The sequence below is a fragment of the Malus domestica genome, chromosome 02 (genome assembly GCF_042453785.1).
Source record: "Malus domestica chromosome 02, GDT2T_hap1".
Taxonomy (NCBI): domain Eukaryota; kingdom Viridiplantae; phylum Streptophyta; class Magnoliopsida; order Rosales; family Rosaceae; genus Malus; species Malus domestica.
The window spans coordinates 3,703,799-3,724,192 of NC_091662.1; the positions used below are offsets into that span (position 1 = coordinate 3,703,799).

At 35.1% G+C, this 20,394-nt stretch overlaps 3 protein-coding genes across 3 annotated transcripts; 2 read left to right on the forward strand and 1 right to left on the reverse strand.

Annotated features, from left to right (window-relative positions):
- Window positions 1-763: 763 nt before the first annotated feature.
- On the forward strand, window positions 764-1,645 carry LOC103448978 (transcription repressor OFP8-like). The gene has a single exon (XM_008388250.3). The coding sequence runs from the start codon at window positions 764-766 to the stop codon at window positions 1,643-1,645; it is 882 nt and encodes a 293-aa protein (XP_008386472.2).
- Window positions 1,646-7,398: 5,753 nt separating this feature from the next.
- Window positions 7,399-8,615, forward strand: LOC114827656 (uncharacterized). The gene has a single exon (XM_029109847.2). The coding sequence runs from the start codon at window positions 7,745-7,747 to the stop codon at window positions 8,423-8,425; it is 681 nt and encodes a 226-aa protein (XP_028965680.1). The 5' UTR covers window positions 7,399-7,744; the 3' UTR covers window positions 8,426-8,615.
- A 7,095-nt stretch (window positions 8,616-15,710) lies between these two features.
- LOC103448968 (indole-3-pyruvate monooxygenase YUCCA2) lies at window positions 15,711-19,252 on the reverse strand. The gene is made up of 4 exons (XM_008388239.4): window positions 18,311-19,252; window positions 17,029-17,277; window positions 16,793-16,915; window positions 15,711-16,548 (listed from the first exon to the last, which is right to left on the reverse strand). The coding sequence occupies exons 1-4, from the start codon at window positions 19,001-19,003 to the stop codon at window positions 16,303-16,305; spliced, it is 1,311 nt and encodes a 436-aa protein (XP_008386461.2). The 5' UTR covers window positions 19,004-19,252; the 3' UTR covers window positions 15,711-16,302.
- Window positions 19,253-20,394: the final 1,142 nt, after the last annotated feature.

The window sequence follows — 20,394 nt, forward strand, 5'->3', positions numbered from 1 at the left end:
ATAAGCTTACATTCTTTCAACATAGTTTAAACTCCAATTATATACCCATAAATAGCCTCAAAAGATTAGTAAAGTTTTTGGTCCATCCTCCCATGCACAAGACCTAATATAGTGCGTGGGCAATTACTTAATAACCATAGATAGAAGGCATTCCTCAGATCTGCAGGCGAACGGTACATCATCTAGCTGCCCATGCATGCGTCTCAGAACATAACTATGTAATGATTTCATATTCATAAATTCATTCTAAGGCAAGATTCAAATTGGCTGAAACTAAAAAATAAAAAATAAATCTAAAATACAAAAGATTAGTTGGAAGGTAAAGTTGGATCATATATCATCTTAGAAAAAGAAAAAAAAAAGAACTATTCTTTTATACCAAGGAGATTTTACTTTTACTTAATTTAAACTGTGATGGAAAATTTGTACTCAAATATACGTAATAAAGATTGCATCCGTTCTAACTAATATGATCGTTTTCGCATCTACAAAAAATAAAAAATAAAAAAAATTATTGCTACAAGTCAACAACGGGCAGTACATAATCAAAACCAGTATTTCTTGTTAGATGACAAAGGAGAAGACAAACCTGCAAAAAGTTTCCTCAAACAACTGTTAAAATATCATTTAAAACGCTCCCACTTTCGGTTTCTCATGCATTTATACCCCTCATCCAAACTCCTACATATCTCTCTCCTCTCTCTCTCTCTCTCTCTCTCTCTAGAAATTCAGTTCTCCTTCTCCATAGCTCTCTGCAAGTGCAATGCAAAACCGATTCAAGCTCAAGCTCTCAAACATGTTCCGATCCTCATTCGGCTCCTGCAGGACCCGAAACTTATCGGACGTGATCGAAAAAGCGGTGTGCTTGCCTGAGAACCAGCAAGACTTGCATGCTGCCGAGCCGCCGCCTAAGCAGTTGCCGCCTCGACAGTTTCCTTCCATTTGCAGACCTAAATGCTCCGATTTAAATCAATCCACTATCTCTACCAAAGACGCCATGCTCCCAAGACGCAAGATTTTCGAAAAGTACTCTGCTTTTGTAAAACCCTTTAATCCCGACGGCCACACATGCCCTCCAGCCTCGCCAAACTCGCCGCCGTTAAACCCCTACTACAACCTCCATGAGAAAAGCTCCAAACAAAGAAAAACAAGAGTCAAGAAAAAGAAGAAGAAGGCGAGGAATTCCAAGAAGGACAAAACCAACGGTGATTTTTTCCCGTTTAGTTCTTCATCTTTCGATAGTAACAACTACAGAGGATGGTGGTCGAGCAGCGATGACGAGATTGACACACTGTTTTCTTCAAAGAGCCACTCTTCCGACTCCTCCGGGCCCCGCTTGCTCGGTCGCTCACGGCGAAACGGGAGCACCGGCAGCCGGAGAAGAGCGAGTTCCGACGTGGGTCTGCTTCCGTTGCAAGGAAGAGTGAAGGACTGCTTTGCGGTGGTGAAGAAGTCGAGCGATCCGTACAACGACTTCAGGACATCAATGGTGGAGATGATCTTCGAGAAGCAGATATTTTCGGCGAAGGATCTCGAACAGCTTCTGCAGTGTTTTCTGTCCTTGAATTCCACACATCAGCACGGAGTGATTACTAAGGTTTTTACTGAGATTTGGGAAGCTTTGTTTTCCAACCGGGGGTCTTAATGATAGAGTTTTCTGTAATCTGTGTTTTCTAGTGGATTTATTAATAGTTAGAATCAAACTTTGGGTAACTACATTGATGGGTTTAGTGGCATTTCTCTTCCAAACGCTGAAAGATATCTTAAGTTCGATTCTCAATTGATGGGTTTAGTGGCATTTCTCTTCCAAACGCTGAAAGATATCTTAAGTTCGATTCTCAACATCCAGTCGATTCCTAAAAAGAACTACATTGATGGGTTATTATCTCTTTAGCCTCAGTTATGTAATCTCTATGTATTTTAATTCCTCTGTCTTTCTTAGTGAAAGTGTCCTCTATATTCCTGTATATTTTGATATTTTCTATGCATGATTTCTGGGTTTTCTTCTGTTCTTTTTATGATTTGACAGAAAAAATAAAACATAAACAATTGGTGTTTGAAAATATGAAGCAGAAAAAGAAAAGCTTGTGGAAGTTCATTGATGCTTTTTTGAAAAAAGATTGGTTGAGGAAAAAGGGTCTGAATGTTTCCATTACTTTTTTGAGTGTGGGATGACAACTTTTTCAACTAGAACACTTGAAAGATGGGGAAAGCAAGTGGTTTAGATCACATAAAGTAGCTATAATTTTTTGTGTGTGGTTGTACCTTTTTGAATCTCCATACCAAAGATCGCACCAAAAGAATACAAAAAGGTTATCCAACTTTCAAAATCCTCTGGGTAAAAAGTCCTTGATTGAACATTATTTTTGTACTACACACAGGCTTAGCTTCTCCCTAAGCTAAAAAGACTAGGGTTAATTTGAAGAAGCTTTTGGGGGGCTTCCCCTTTTAGTCTTTTAGAGTTTTTTGGAATTACAGTGTAATTATTATTAGGGATGGATAACGGTTATGGCAAACAGATAATAGTGGTTATTTACCCACTTTTTTGTCAAATGGTCATTTCGTTAGTAACTCATGCACTTTGATAATCGTGGTTATTTATTCACATCCTTTGGCAAAGGGTCCTTTTGTTAGTAACTCATGCACTCTGCTCCTCAATATGATCCTCCACAGACTTTCGATATTTATTCTTCAAGGACAAGCGTTTTAAGAAAATTTTACTCATAATTAATTTTGTTCAACATTGGTTATTAATATGTAAAAGCAATATTGAAGGAGGAGAATTCGAAAACACAACATTTGATACAAAAATAAATACTTTTAATTACTTTATTCTTAAATTTTTGATACAAAGATAAACGTTTTCGATCACTTTCTTCTTAGTTCACAAGTTTGAATGACAAACATGTGTTTATTGGGAGATTAAAATTACAAACAATTAACTGGGGGTTATTGGCACAATGCCAATGGACAAGAAAACCAAAATTGTTAATATTTGCAACTTGTTAAGAGAGACAATATATATCATTGGGAGTTAGGTGAATCTATTTTTGTTGTGCTGTCAAACCACACATATGTTTAGTTAGTAAAATCAAATTTGATTCCTTTACTATATATATATTGAATCCAGAGGCATGACAGAACTAATTTAGCACACCCTACCACCCTAACATCAAATCTAACTGTAGGTTTGCAGTGTTTAGCTTCCTTCCAAATCCATCTAACATTTTTCAGCATTTAAATTAAGTTTCATACTAGAAGATATCTTATAATTGTTAAGCTGTGAGCATTCAAATTAAAATTAATTGACGTCATAACATAAGCAAACACTCGAAATAGAGTCCGATTTTTATTAGTTATTAGACTATGAGCATCCAACTCATAACCAATTAACAATCTCATAATATAAGAAAACATAAAAACTTGAAAGCGTATCCATCTCCGTAAACTGTTAAGTTGTTAGCGTCCAACTCAGAATCAGTTGACAGCCTCATAATTTGAACAAACATCAAAATTCAAATGAGTGTTCCGTTTTTAAGTGCAAATTAAACAAATACTAACTTGCATGTGTTGTTAGTACGTAAATTTGAATCATTAACCGTGTAAATTATCGTTTGAATGTGTGGTTCAGATTGTTCTAACGTTACTGTAAATGCCACCCAATTTGTCAATAATGCTAGTACGTTACCCGAATTGCCAATCGATTGATACGTGAAAGAATGTGCATGAACAAAAGAACGGAAAGAAGAGTTTTGTTTTTTTTTTGTTTTGTTCATAAGGAGGTATATTTGGCAGCAGCTGTAGCTTTCAATTGAAAGCTGATATGTCAAGTAATTGCAGCAGTAGTAGCTTTCTATTGAAAACTGATAAGTCCGTTTCAGAGGAAAATAGGGCAAATGGGTTTTTGCCCAAAAAAAAAATATACTGAAATGAAAAAGAAGACACAATGGAATGGAAGGAGAAAATATAGATTTTGAAGCAAAGTGGGGACCCTTTGGTAGAATGTGATATCTAGAAAGCTATGTCACATAAATTTTGGACAGATGAGAAAAAAAATGTGATTTCTCGAAATAGATTTATCAGTGCATCCAAAAATACTGTTTTGGATTTTCCAAAAAATAAAAAAAATACGGTGTTGGTACGGCTACTTAGTACTATGATCTAGTAGTATTCTTCTTTATTTGTAAGTAAGAGGTCTTATGTTTAATTCTCACTAAATGTGAATTTGAACCATATTATTATGGCTAACTCATTGTAAGGCGTAGCCCACTCTCACACTTCCTTAGTGTAAATAATATCGTTTGTTAAAAAAAATACGGTATCAGTGCATGTTATATTTATATTTATATTGTAACATATGTATTTATTTAAATTATAAGAGTGCAAAATATCAACCTTCTCGTTTACTTGTATATGATTTTTTAAAGATTAGCTATATTATGTTGAAATTATATCAATTTACATCTTCGGTCAAATTAATTATATGATAATTCATATAAATTAACCGTAATACACGGTATAAATAGTAAATATTAACTCTATCGTCTACCTATATTATAATACATACAAATACACGCTGCATAACAAGTGTACCAGACACACAAAAATTTATCCTACTCCTTTCTCCTATCAACTTTTAGATGACCAATAAAATTGGACGGCTGAGCTGAGGTGTCAGATCTGCAGGCACAGTCCTGTCACCTGTGTGTAAATACTGTTTACACAAGTTGGAAGCAATTTAAAAGAGGACAAGGATTGTCTGCCCTCTACTTCCGGTGCCTTCTTATTTTGTGTGGTCACGGTTAAGATACGTTAATATTTTATATTATTTTTTTTATAGATATAATAAGATAAAAATGAATAGTAATATAAAATATAGACGTAACTTAACCGTGATCACACAAATAGTATCGAAAGTGGAGGGCATACAAACCTTATCCATTAAAAGAATGTCTGACTATGCCAATGATGTTACATTTGATGGGTGCCTACAGTGGGCTGCATCGCATTTTTTGGGTTACTGAGCCTTAATGCTCTTTTAATTTCTCCATTGGGCTAACGATTTTGGGTTACTGTGCCCCTCTCACTGTCTCACACATAATCCCAGGTAAATTAATTGGGCTTTTTGGGTTGGGCTATTCGTGGAAGGGGATTAAGAACTTGGACCATTTCTGTACCCAGCAAAACTGAGGTGACAATTGAAGGTTTTGGGTTGGGAATGGACCACAATTTAAACCCCTGAAAACTCACTTGTGTAAGTGTTCGTGTTTCAAGAATATTGAAAAATCTCTTCTAACCATGATTAGGAAGTTTTTTAAAATATGAGAATAAAGTGTATATATAATCCATGTTCTATGAAACACTTAGATGTGTTTCCTAAGAAAAACACTTACTTGAAGAAAGGCACTTAGGAAGCGATTCAAGAAGCACCAAGTATTTAGTAGGTGATCTTCCAAAAAGCGCTTCTATAGCCTAGGAATACTTATAGCTCATTTGAATGTGCTTTTAAAATGACTGAAAGCGTTTTTGGTGAACATGTTTTTATAATTAATTCTTAGTAAAAATGCAAGTAAATCTTGGAAAAGCCCTTAAAGTGCTTCTTGGAAGAAGCACATAATTGGTGCTTCTTGCAAAAAGCACTTAAAGTGCTTTTGGAATCCAAAAATATTTTCTCTAATAACGCTTTTAGTCATTTTAAAAGTACATTCAAACAAGCTATTTTTTTTTTGCTAAATGTAGTATGGAATTTTTTTTTTGGTTGTGAAAAAACCCTTTTAGTCCTTACAAAAACACTCTCAAGAATATTTTTTTGAAAGTTTTTTTTTTTATGATTATTTTTTAACAAACAATATTATCTATATCAAAAGAGAAGAGACGAGATTAACCTCACAATGAGCTAGCAATAATAATGAAAGTTTTCTTTATTAGACAAGATAGGTTTGATACAACAAAACATACGGATAAAAAATCAATGTCCAAGAAATTTGAACACGAACAATTAAACTTACTCCAACAATCAGAAATTGGGTGTCCATAGAACAAAACGTCATAAGGATACTTCGTTGATAGATTGAATCTTTATTTTCATCTTTGTTTTGTGTAATCAACTATGAATACATACGTACGTAGATGCTGTAACATGATTTTTTTTTTTGACAAACGATAATATCTACACTAAGAGAATAGATGAGTGGTTAAGCCTTACAATGAGCTTGCTATAGTAATGTTATTCAACTTCGCTTTTAGCGATAGTCAAACCTAAAATCTCTCACTTAATGATGGTGATGCTAGAGAGACCATCTTTTTGTAGACCAGATGTTACGTCGATTGGTGATCGGAATCATTCTTAAATCATTAAAAATATAATCCAACTATCAATCATCACATCATGTATTTTACAAAATATGATTGGGTATATAAAACTTAATTGGTTAGTAGTAATTTCTAATAGCTTGGCATTTGCTGAGGGTTGTGCTATGGAACAATCAAGCATGTAAAGTCTTAATTTAAATATTAAAATCTAAGAGACTAAGAAAAACCATTATAACCTTTGGAGTGCTTTTGGAGAACCACAAGTACTCAATTGCTCAACTATGAAAGTATAGAGAGACCATAAAGCTAGTAAAACCCACATCATTACAGCTCAGTAACCCAAAAGTACTATCCCTTGCCTTTTAAGGAGTTTAAATCTTTTGCCCCCAAAATTATTTGTTGCGTTTCTATGATATATCTCATTTGTTGACACCTGACAATTCATTTAAACCTCTTTTAAAAGATAAATATAAATTAAGTTAAAAACACGTGTTACTCAAGTAGATAAGTCATAGAAAGGCCACATAAAATTTGAAGTATATAAGATTTTGAATTTCTTTCCAAGTGAGTTTGAGTATATAAGATTTTGAATTTCTTTCCAAGTGAGTGATAGATGAGTCATTGGTGGCTTTGCTTTGTCATACCTAATTGTTCGTGAAGAGTACATCAATTCGAAAACTTCCATTTGCAAGAGCCAACTACTGAAACAAAATATAGGAAATCAAGGGAGATACAATGTCATTATCTAAGGTGGAGTGATTTCATTATCATGGCTCTTTTATACTTTATTAATAAGAGGTATGTGTATAAGGTAATGACATTGATAGTTCGTATATCAAATAATCATATAGCATCATGGCAGTTACATCGAAAAAATTCGTTGTATGTAAAAGAAGTATGTAAAAGTGGGAAAAGTAAAGAGAACCAATTGTCAATCAAATTAGCTAGATGAGAGAATTGGTCCAACAACCATCCGCTCCTTTCTTTCTCCTAAAGCGGCTACACACCAACTCCCACCTTCTAAAGTAAAAGCAACGAAACAATCCTTTTGTACAAAAAAGAACAGTCGCCACCTTAAGCTACAATACATCTCTCATTTCATCACCATATGATCCATGATCTTTGATCAGAGAGAGAGAGAGAGAGAGAGAGAGAGAGAGAGAGGGAAGGACGGGAGCGTGTCGAGACAAAGAAACATAAAGGGAAAAGCCGAAGGGAGGAGGACTTCCCTTTTTCCGTAGAAAGTTAAACAACCTTCCATGGCTCCTCTGATTCTATTATCTGTATAAAGAAACCCTTCCTTCGTCACTGAGATCATCACTTGCAAGAAGCCAAAAGTACTGAAAGATTTCTCTCTCTCTCTCTCTCTCTCTCTCTCTCTCTCTCTCTCTCTCTCTTTTCATTTATTAAAACACACCACAAGCTGCCGCCAATGTTGCTTAGAAGCTCCATTTACCACACCAAGAAGTTCTTCCAGAAAACCCTAGGGAGCTTGAAGAACTTCTTCTCTGACGGAAGCTACCAAAAGCTCCCAAAATCCCCTACTTTCCACAGCTACGACAACCCCTTTCCCCATGCTTCTGCTTCTACTTCTGTCGTTGACAACATGAATAATCTACACGCCACAACATACAAAGACTTGGACAAGTTGTACACCGACTTCACAGACCAATGGGATTCAAAAATCGAAAACATCAGGCGATCGTCGAACAAGAAGAAGCATCCCTCCACAACCGCCAAACCACATCTTCATAAAGATCATGTTCAAAACCCTACAAGCTTACCTCCACGGCCACTCAATTCACATCCTGCAGCTGCAGGTACTCCTCCTGCAAAGATTGAAACCTTTTCAAAGGAATCGAGGGCCGTGGGAAGGGGTTGTTTGGTGGAACAGAAGCTGAAGGAGTTGGAGATGTTGGACGTGAGCAATGTAGATCATGTTTTGGACATCGAAGAGGTTCTTCATTATTATTCTAGACTCACTTGTCCTGCCTATTTAGAAATTGTGGAAAAGTTTTTCATGGAAATGTATTCGGAGTTTTTCTCTCCGGCTGCAGCAACTCCGGCACGCAGCGTCAATTATGGCCTGAGGCCGAGGTCTGTGAGGTCCTAACTAAACTTTTGGAAATTTGAGACATGGGAAAAAAGTTCCTAGTGATTAAATCATTCCACTTGTATTTAAACCTCTCATCAGTTATTGTACTTTACATTCTATTATTCTTATGTTAGTTTGTGGGTGACATTTGTTTCAATTGTTTGTGTGTGTGACAACCTCTCTGTGAATAATCTGATTTCTTGATTCATTCTTCTTTGATTCATACTGATGAATTTAACTTGCAATTCTGACTATATATTTAAAAGTTTTAGTATTTGAGCATCAGACTGAATTGGAAGGATTTAGGTAATACAAATTTTAACCTTTTGCTTTAAAATAAAGTAAAAAAGGCAGTCGGAAAACATATGCTTTAACATTCCGCGAAGGGCTCGTTTTGACAGTACTACTAGAAAGCTTAAAATACGTTCGTATAATTAAAAGTGTTATGGCAACGATTGGAAGAATAACTCAAATGTGGATTTAACAACACCGTTTAGTGTCTTTGGGAAAATCATCTACAAGGGTATTATAAAGAGTAGTAGAAGTTTATTTTTTATAGTAAACATGTTCAAACGGACCCTAATCTTTAATTCTATAAGAGTGATTATGGCTCCAAATTAATAACAAATATTATTTGAAAAAAAAAATCGCATTTGCTAGCGCGTTATCATTTTGTTCACATCGCTTAATGAAGCCTAATTTACCTAATTTTTTTCTTCTAATTCTTTATGACCAACACGGTTGCAACGATTCATATTAATAAAGGCAGAATAATTGTCATTGGTCTACTGGTATATTTCACTTCCATAACGTTGGAAGGATTTGAGTTCAAATTCCCCACCCGATAAAATATACAAACACATGAAAATTCGACGGACGAATATGGGTTGAATCTTTAGAGTTGTAAGTTGTAACTCTGAATTATGGGCTATTTGACTAAGGCAACAAAAAGATTGATGAAGCTTAACATGTATGGTGTTTGTTCTGATTGTACCAACCCAATTTGTTTTTTGTTTTGAAACCCAATTTGTTTAATGGATCAGGCATCTCAACTCATTTTGTCGGTTACAGTAACACTAGCCCAAAAAATTTTGTCGGTTACAGTAGCACTAGCCCAAAAGTACTTCCTTTATTGGTAAACCTAGCCCAAATAACTTGGACCGTACACGATGATTCTGTGTTAAACAATCTATCAAAAAATGGGGCAGGAAAACCAAATTCGAGACCTCATCTTATATCAGGAAGAGAAGTACTGCTACACCAAAAGCTAGTTTATTGGTGTTACATTTTTTTTTTCTTTCTTTTACAAGAGATTAATATTGTTGATTATACACATAACTGTCATTTTACATAAATAAGATTCCTAAATTTAGACTAACAAAACATTTTCTTCCACAGTTAACATCTTTCCACATGAAATGTTACTTTTGTAAAAAGAAAATTTTCCATATGAAATTAGTGTGCAAAATGATTTTGTATTGGAAAGTTTTAAAAACAAAATGACCTTTATGATTTCCCCAATACCTCACTATGTGTAGGAGCAAAAAAATAAAGTATTATTCATTCCACATTTGCAAGTGTTTTGTTCCTTTTGGTAACCTTTATAACTAGACATATCATGTACTAGAAGAATGTCAGTCCAGCACCATGTAATCATGTTATAGTGGCTTGTAGCAAGTGATTTGATGTCTAGGGTTTTGCATTGTTTTTAATGAAGAAAGAGAAATATTAAGAAAAATCCTATGAACTCTCAATCACTTCATATTTTTAACGTTAATTCCAGTGCAAACATTATGAAATATTGTGCAAAAACATGAAATGGAAGAGAGTCTATAGGGAGTTTTACTTAGAGAGTCTCCTCAACATTTCTAACGAAGAAAAAAAAATGTGCTGCAAGTAAAATAAGATGGAAATGGTGCGAACTGATTCAAGAATCTTGGATCTCTCCACTAAAACTTTGGTGGCACCCAACAAATATCACATCAACTATCTCAGGAGGCATGAGTACCAATAAGTTGGAACCCTATAGCAACATGGAATCAAATACGCACGGGAGTTTTGTTCTTTCTTGGTTGAAAAGCGAAGGAAGATTCGCTTGGATCCACTTTAGATTCCATGAAGATGATGGAAAACTACGTGCCACTCGAGTACTAGACTAGAAAAAGTAACCAAGTGGGTTAAAGTACGACTCTCTCCTTTAAGTAAGTGTGCAGCTCTCTTTAATCATCTGCATGCTCTTTTGAAACAAAATACGCACAGTAATAATAATAAAAAAAGAACCATCTTTTTACTGCTCTCTCTCAAAGCCCTAGAGCTAGAGCTAGGGGCATGAGGAATACAGAATTCAACCTGCAAGGCTTGCTGTGATCATCAGTTTTAAATTGACCAGTATATGAGCAATTGTTCGGGGTATCACAAACACGATCTTATTCCACTCAAAATATAACAACGTGTCTTTTCTTTATTTATATCTCCTGAAAGTAAAATATATCAAACATTTTGTCTGCTGTTATAGCACGTAATATCATATCACAATGCCTATAAAATTTTCTCCCAGTAAACAACTTCATGACACGATTAAAGTGCTATATCACTTTAACATATATATTGGGAGGCATTTTAAGTGGGATTATATAGCTTTCATGAGGTGAACACTGTCACACCCTTCCAGACCTTGATATGGTGTACGTATATAGTGACAAATTTTGAGAGAAATTGACAATGACAATATTGGTTTTACACAAGGCCCGCGGCTATGAAATTAAATGTTATACATTGAAACAACGTATTGCTAACTCAAACCAATTTTAGCTAATTGGTGGGGAATGATCTTGTAGTACTGTTATAACACATATATAATTGTGACGGGTTGGCAAACCGTCATTCTCATCTCATAGGACTACTAACCCTAATCAATGTATATTGGTCATCTGACTAAATAATTAGCCTTTGAATCGGTTGCATGCATGTTCATGATGTTATTAATTAGTCAGCTATGATCGTATGAGCTATTACATACTACTCAAAAAACATTGTATCATCTGTTGTATGTAAGAATTTCTCGAGAACTAACTCTAATTGTATGAGAAAATATTTGTTGCATGTAGGAATTTTTTAACGGACATTATAAGAGAAGTGTGGTGAGAGATTTCATCGATGGTGAAAGTGGAGGGTCAGTATGGGGATCTATGTATGGGGCGCGATGGAATGATTGAAGAAGACAAGTTGTAAGTGGTGGTCAATTATCGATGCAAGTAGCTGGGTAGGTAGTTCAATAGAATAGCTTTAGCTAGCAAAATTTAAGCTAGGTATGTAGAGATGGAAATATTATGCAAACATATATGTAGGATTGGAAACATATATTTGGACACACGTTTTTGTAGATTTCATTGTATAATGTTTTTCAAAGATTCGAACCGTTTTATTTCAATTCATCTAGATCATTCTTATAAAAAATTATACAAATTCATAACCATTAAGAGATTCATTTGTAATAAAAAAAAATATACGAATACAGTTCTGAAAAGAAAAATTAAATTTAATATAATGGTAATATATCTTTGAATCTGGGTAAATTTTGGTGAAGTTGTTATATGAGAAAAGACATAAACATAAACATAAACAGTTTAATCGTTGAAATACCATATAAAATGAACTATAAAAAATATTTGTCGTGACCCCAAATTCTAACCTCTACATATAGTGAACATGTGGTCTGCGAAATTATAAAAGTGACGATCGATCAAGTACGTGGTAGCAGTCATGTCCATCTCGAAATTCCCCAAATGCCTCTGACAATTCGTCCTGCTCCTACGCACGCCCTTGCGCCTGCATGTCTTGCCTTTTTCATGTGCTTTATAAAGTGACTCTATTATATCAAATTTAGATCCGTTTTCATGCCAACTTCTGGTAGCTTGACCAGATTTCCTCATCGCATCTTTTTTAGGGTTTACTAAGCTCAGTAATATAAGACTCATTCATTCATTTATTTAATCTAACGACTTAGAGAAAAATGGTCCTGCAGAAATTTTTAGGGTTTACTCAATTATCAGAGATTTACTTGCCCTAACCAATAAATATTTAAGGACCACGAACAATAAAGACAGTAAATCTATCAAAATTTGACGGTCTAAATCGACCAGCATGTGCACCATGCGTTCGTACATTGAGGGAAAGCTGTGCCGGGGGTGCCTCACAAGGCTCACATATTATACGCTTGGCTATCACGTGTAATCTAGACCATTTACGTCATAATTTGCAAAGCAACTAAAAAGTGGTCAAGGGCCGATCAGGCAATGTTTAACGCACAGCAACAGATACCCAGAACTTGAAAACCCTAGTTTGCATATAATTAAAACGGATGGAATCTCTGTTTTAGGTAAAACATTGTATTTGATAAAATAAGAATTACACAAGAAAAAAACTTAGCTCATGTTTTAGGTCAAACTAGATGCAAAATTTCAGATTGTAGCAACTATGAAACTATTCTCAAGGAAAGCAAGTAGAATAAATTTTAGATATTTCTTGAACAGACTTTTTGTAACAAGAAACGTTCAAAATTGAGCCAAACAGTGAGAAACTTCGTTAGCTTGTCGGTTGGATGAAATTAATGTTGTGATTAAATTAAAACTCCAACCAAATTAACGAAGAATATAAAATTGCTATCTATAAAGAAGAAGGATTCACTGGAGACTTCTTAAAAAAAAGACGGAAGAAACAAAAAAAAGATTCTATTGGGATGTCGGTGGGAATTCAACCATGCATTGCTTGGGATGGATCCAGCTCATGCAAAGAGAGAGAATTGTCACATTATCTCATCATTGAAACTTTCCTTCTTGACCATATGTTGTATAGTATGATTAAGAGGACTTTAATCAAATTAATATTTACAGTATTATGGGATCTCATGGGCCTTAGGGCCACCAGGCAATTATTAGTAGGGCACACTTGCTGGTCCTGATTAGGGTTTTAGAAGTTGAAATCCCTCAAGAGTCTCACAGATGTTGATACTCTCTCTTCTCTCTCTCTCTCTCTCTCTCTCTCTCTCTCTCTCTCTCTCTCTCTCTCTCTCTCTCTCTCTCTCTCTATGTTTACTACTAGTATTGTCTTGATGCTGAACTTGAAGATTCGTTTTTTGTATCATGCTTCATCAACTCCAATCGGTCGGAATAAAACCCGCCAACAACAAATCTTTAAAACCCTAACTAACACCCTCAATTGTAGCAAGTGTATTTGTCAATGTCCGTATCACTGCAACACTGCTAGCCCATTTTTCTGTTTTCTTTTTCAATTATATATCTTAGACTAGTTGCACCATTTTTATCACATCACATGGCTATACACTCATGTTTACTCAGTAATCATCGTACACAAGTATTTACAATATATCTAATTTGATTACTAAACCTTACTATGTTTTAATATTTTATTGACTACCAAAGTTCAAGGTGTGAATGGTGTTTTTTGAGTTTTACGTGTTTGTTTTTGGCCGAATATACCTTATGAAAATGGGAACGACGAAACAATTCTAAGTGCCACGACTAAAGATGGATTTTGGTGTTTCAATGACGTTTTAGTAGGTCAAAAATAGTGATTATGTTGTATGGTCTTTTTGGATTTTTTTTAGTTTCCCGTTTTATTGTCCTTCCGTAACTATGATTGTATTTCAATGAAATTATCTTTTTTTTTTTTTGAGTCAAGTGATAGCGTCAGTAAGTTAAATATTAGATTAGTGTCCAACAGGGTTCGAATCTACGCCGTCATGCAAGGGCACAACACATTTCCACCATTATGGTAAAAGGCCACTTGCAAATTATCTATCAATTGAAAATCAAGAGTTTTTCTCAAACGTCCAGAGTTTTGGAGTCCTATCTTAAGATGACTGCTTGTGACTCATTTACCCTATAACTTCCGCTCTGTCATAAATTGATATACCTTTCTTTCGTCTTAATCAAACAAAAAGTAAGAAGTTTGATGTCAACGATCAGAATAATAATTCGGAAGTTAGTCATGATCACCAGCTAAGAAATGATACTGATCCATCCAGCCACGTTGATTGGTTCACATATATAATTTTCAACATTCAAGCATGAATGTGACTTCATATATATTCACAGCATATATTTTATTGGCATAAATGTTAGACGATCCATAAGTATGGACAAGGTCAAGAAGTTGTGGTGGATATTTTACGAATGCTCATGAGTCAGGAAGCCGCTGGTAATATTGTGGTCCGAAAAACTGATAGGATATAAAGGGTGACTGAGGTAAGGGCCATAAGGCAATAAGGATAACAGTTAATGCAATTCATTATCAAATATTTGCAAAGATTATTATCTGTACAATACAGATTTGAGATCCTGATGATGGTCATGATTCATGAGGGCCACTGTCATCTTCATGGACATGGGGACCTTTTTATTTGGCGCAAGGAACTTTTCTTTTCTTTTCTTCTCTTTTCAAATCGTTTTTTACTTTTTACCTTCTCATTAGATACTTGATATATATGTATGTATGTATGTATGTATAGGAATCGGGATTCCCATTTTTCTAAAAAAATGGGGACACCCTCTTGACCGTCGGATTTGACTTTAATGAAATTGTGTGGTTGAGATTGTGTGGTCTGTGATTTAATCTTAATCACACAATTTCATTAAAGCCAATCCAACGGTCAAAAGGGTATCCCTATTTTTTTAGAAAAATGGGGATCCCTCGTTAAAGGGCCTGTGTGTGTCTATATATATATATATATATATATATATATATATATATATATATGGGTCCTTAGGTTTAGTTCGTTTGAATGTTCTCTAGGTGTTATATACAACTATCAATATATAATGAGCAGAAGTTAAATAAAAACACAAATTAAACCTTCAAAACTCAATTTCATAGTTCAAACCACTTAAGGCTCGTTTGAAAGTATTTTTAAAATGAACGGTTTTGAGTTCCAAAAGTACTTATTCAAGTGCTTTCCTAAGATTCACTTGCATTTTTACTAAAGATTAATTCCAAAAACATTTTCACAAAAAACTCTTTCAGTCATTTAAAAGCAGTTTCAAACCCCGTCTAATATTATTTGCACATTTGGTAAGTGATAATTTTTTTTTATCGTTTCATTGTGGAAGTGGCTCTCGGTCACTAAAGTTTGTTAACAGTTTTCAGGATACCTCGATCACACCCCCAAATTCTAGTGCCACATTTAAGAACAGTATTAATCTTGAGCTTGAGCGTGACATCAAAGAACTACGATAATTATGTACATAAGAAAGTACATATAAAGAATTATAGATAGAATCATATCTTGATGAAATATCATATTTCATATACACCAATCACAAATACGAACAATAAAATGCACTTTATACTTCGCATTTCACACCACCATATCATAAAATCAGTCACTACAAAATATAAACCCTAGAAAACCAAACCTGAGAAACCCCAACCCTTTCTTGATTAATTAAACATTAATCCTCCTAATATAATCCTATCTCTAGCAAACTAAAGTTAAAAAGTAGTAATTTACAAGATGTGAGGGTACACATTTGATGATGAGAACCACCCCATCCATGATAGGTAAACTTTCTCCTCCTCCCCAAAGGCCAAAAGAAACATTAAGCTTTTGTTGCACCGGACATCCTTTAGGCTTTTATTATAATAACCGAATGATTGGAAAATCTCACAAACCCAATTTCTATCTTCTACCCACACTTCACAACCCTTTTTCCCACCCTTTTTCTCTTCACTTTTTTCCTCCTCCAAAAGCAGCTGCATGAAGTGATCATTAACTTGTTTCTTTTTTTATTTTATTTTGTAATCTTGATATTCTTCATCATCATCAGTTGCATAAATTATGCACGCAGGTTGTTTTACTTAGTTAATTGATTAATTAATTAATTGAAAGTTGCAGGTTGTGGTGGCGGTGGCGGTGGCGGTGCACAAGTAGTGAAAGCCATAAAATGCGTGGCCTTAGCTTTCCAGCTATGCTCAATATCCTCTGCAATCCTCGTTGCATCAAGAGATGCACCCAGCAGGCCACGTTGTGTAAACCCCACTGAGTACAACCCACATTCCCCTTTCCACCCGTTCGGGAATGGCTTTCGAGGCAACCCATCTTTTTCAGAAAACATGCTCGTTTCCTGATCACAACAACAAAATTTCATCAATTATATATTCCATATAGCTACTTTCATGAATAAAATAATTTTATTTATTTAATCAAACAAAGTTGTCTCGACATAAGAAAATTGGCGAAGTTGATCAATTTTCGAATTCGAATTATTAAAACTGTCAATATCTTAGAACGTCATCGATATTTAATTTTAATATTTTCAACAATTAAAATTTGATTTCTAATCACTTGATCCTCAGGATGGTATGTACCTTCAACCAAGACATTACATTGCTTCTGTACCCCGTTGCATAAATGATAGCATCGAAATTCTCTACTCTTCCATCTATAAACTCCACAGCTTGATGCTTTAGTTGTTTTACTGCCGTGCAAACCTACATGATTTTTTTATAATAATTAGTCATATTTAGTTTGAATTTATGCATAATGGAGAGCGACGTAATGATACGGTGGCGTGATTAACATAACTAATTGTATTATTAAGTACCTTGATGTGGCCAGTTTTGATCTTAGCAAGGGTGCCAATGTCCAAAACAGGAGTCTTGCCAGTCATGCTCTTGAGCTCAAGAGGGCCACGCTCAGGACGGTGGATTCCAAACCGAGCAGTGTCGCCGAGCATGAAGCGTGAGACAAGAAGCAAAATACGATCCACAAAGCGCATGGGGAACCGCTTGAGTAACCACATGGACAATCCAAAAGTTGATATTCCAAGCATCTCTTGCGGCAAGATGTGCACCTGCAAAACAAAACAAATTTAGAATTAAATGCAGAAAGAAAATTAATAAATAAAAGGTTTTTTTTTTCTTATACATCCCACAAATAAATTTAGAACTATATGCATAAAGAATATAATAATAAATTACAGAAATCAGAATTCAAACTTATTGCAAATAAAAAAAATACACTATGTACTCTAGCTAACTTGGTTAATCTCTCAATACGCAACAGAAGAATTTTCTAAAAGCATTAAAAAAACAAAGGACTGGAAGATGATAACTTTTGTGTGGGGGGGGGGGTTCTTCTTCAATGTATATTCTAGTTGAGAAATACTAAGGAAACTAGACTCTCTCTATGAATTTTTTACCACATCATCATTTAATATTAATTCTCGTACTAATATTATAAAATATTGTTCCAAATGTATACGACTGACTGATTCTCTGTAAAAGAACAGTTCTATATATGGGAAAGATAGCTAAGCACATAAATTTTTTCATACATATATGGTATTATGGCATAAGATTTTGTGTTTCTGACAAATGTTTGCGCATGCAAACGAATTCCAAGAAAGTAAAGAGAGAATGAAGGACCTTTTGCTCAGAGTCTTCGTTTACTATATTGGCTAGATCGAGTGCATGCCCAGCTATAGCTAGCTTGGTCAACAGCATCTACCCCTAATCTTCCCAAACTTATGCATGTGTGTTAAAAGAAGAAACTTTTAAAGTACTTCCATGTATAGATTGTTCAAAGTAATTCACAACTTCTTCTTTTTTTCATCAAAAGCGTAAGTTCTCAAATTAATTACTTAGTTTAAAAGACAGAGGTACTATGAATTGGACTCTTAACATTACTTTTTAAAGTAATTAGGCAAAAACTAGAAGCATTGAGATGAAACCATATCAAGCATGGAGGAGAGTTCGAATTAGATTCTCGTAACTTTTGTGCGGGGTAACTGCTCAACCACGAAAGCTGTATTCCTCCACAAATAATGAAATAAATCGATTATATTCAAGAAAAACAAAATTGGGTTATAAGTTGAGTATGCTCACCGAATTTTTTACCACTAGGGAAGGGCGTGCATTGTAGTTGCAAAGATCCAAACAGACCTCCATGCCTGAATTACCACATCCAACCACCAAAACCTTCTTTCCCCGAAACAACTCACCACTCTTGTAAGAGCTAGTGTGGACAATAGGCCCACCAAACTCACTCACTCCTTCAAATTTTGGCACAACTTCCTCAGCATTTTCACCAGTGGCAACAATCAGCCATTGACAAACATACTCAGTCTCCTCATTTTTCAATCCCAAAGTCTTAACAAACCAAAGGCCACATCTACTATCATACCTTGCACTCACCACCGTCCTGTTGAAAGCCGGCTTCAAATCAAAATTTTCAGCATAAGCATTCAGGTAACCCACAAACTGCTGCTTTGTTGGGTAAGTAGGAAAATCTGACGGGAATGGCATGAGTATGAGCTCACAGAATTGCTTGGGGAGATGAAGCCGGAGACGGTCGTAGGTCTTGAGCTGCCATAACGAAGCTATGCAATTAGCTCTTTCAAGGATCAAGCTTGGAATGCCTTTTTCTTTGAGACAAGCAGCAACTGCTAAGCCGGAAGGACCAGCTCCGACGATGACCGGCCCCGGAACCCATATGCGCTTTGCTGTAGGTTTAGTTGCCATGTTCGCTTCAAAAGGATCATGAACTCGCTTTCCTTCCAATTCTTTCAAAAAGTCCATATATGATCAGTGATTAGAGATAAGCTTCAAGTAATACTGCTTCTACTAGTAAAGAAGAAAACCTCATTAGGGTTACCCATGAATGAATGAGATTAGGATGAGAATTGGGAGAGACAATATTGGGAAGGAGAGAGAGAGAGAGGGTATACTTTTCCAATGTGGGAAATGAGGGATTTGGTGGTTTTGTTTTGTACAAATGGAGGGAGAGGCACCGAGTTGGAGAGTTGAGGATTTAAAGAGAACACTTTAGCAAACAAAAGTAGAGAGTGAGTGGGAGGAAAAAAAATAGGGGATCGAGGGTATTCACAATGACATTGAATTGGGTTTCAATATATATACACATGGTAGGCAGGCACAGTGGTAAAAGTTGTAATTTGAGTGCGACATCTTTATTATGTTAGTAATAACTACCATTAACCAACAACAACCTCCTCATCACCCACCTCATCAGAGAGAGAGAGAGAGAGAGAGAGAGAGAGAGAGAGAGAGAGAGAGAGAGAGAGAGAGAGAGAGAGAGAGAGAGAGAGAGAGAGAGAGAGAGAGAGAGAGAGAGAGAGAGATTTTTCAATGTGGCAAGAACACAGGATGATACATCACGTGTTATTATACAAATGATGAGATATGTGTGTTAAAAGTTACCGCCAATTATATAAAAACACGTAGTGTACCATCCGTGTTGCGGTCACAATGAAATTTTTTATTTTTTTTTGGAGAAAGCAAACGTTCTAGTTACAAGGACTAGCAAGCTCGATAGGATACCCTACAGATGAGAGTACTTACTCAATCAAACACATAGTAGATGGTGGTGACGACACGATGAATGAGAAAGATTTTGTATGAGTATACTGCTAACGTGACATCTCGTATTAATAATAAAATGTCATTTTGTGTAAAATTTATTTAAAACATAGCATTATATAATGGGTAGGAGACAACAGTTTTAAATCCAATTTTGTAAAGCAAATGATATAGTTGTTGATGATTGAAATATTAGTTAAGTGTTGATTAACGTACTTATTTTCTATTTGTTACACATTATTTGATTTGCAAATTTGGTTTAAAATTTGGATAATGCTAGAGAGACTAAATTTGTAAACTAAACTTTGCAAACTAAATGACATGAAAGTTGATGCTTAGATTATTACTTAAGCATTGATAAACATGCTCATTTCTCTTGATGACACATTATTTAGTTTGCAAATTTTGTCTACAAATTTAACCTCCTTAGCATTACCCTTAAAATTTTGATCTACCTATCATTATTCTTATACAATTAACACAAAATGCCACAATAATTGTATACTCCATCGTGTAAGTTGCTCTTGATGATGAGCATTCAATCCCATGGTCAACCAATATATACGTAGGACGGAATGGATATTTTGGAAGGG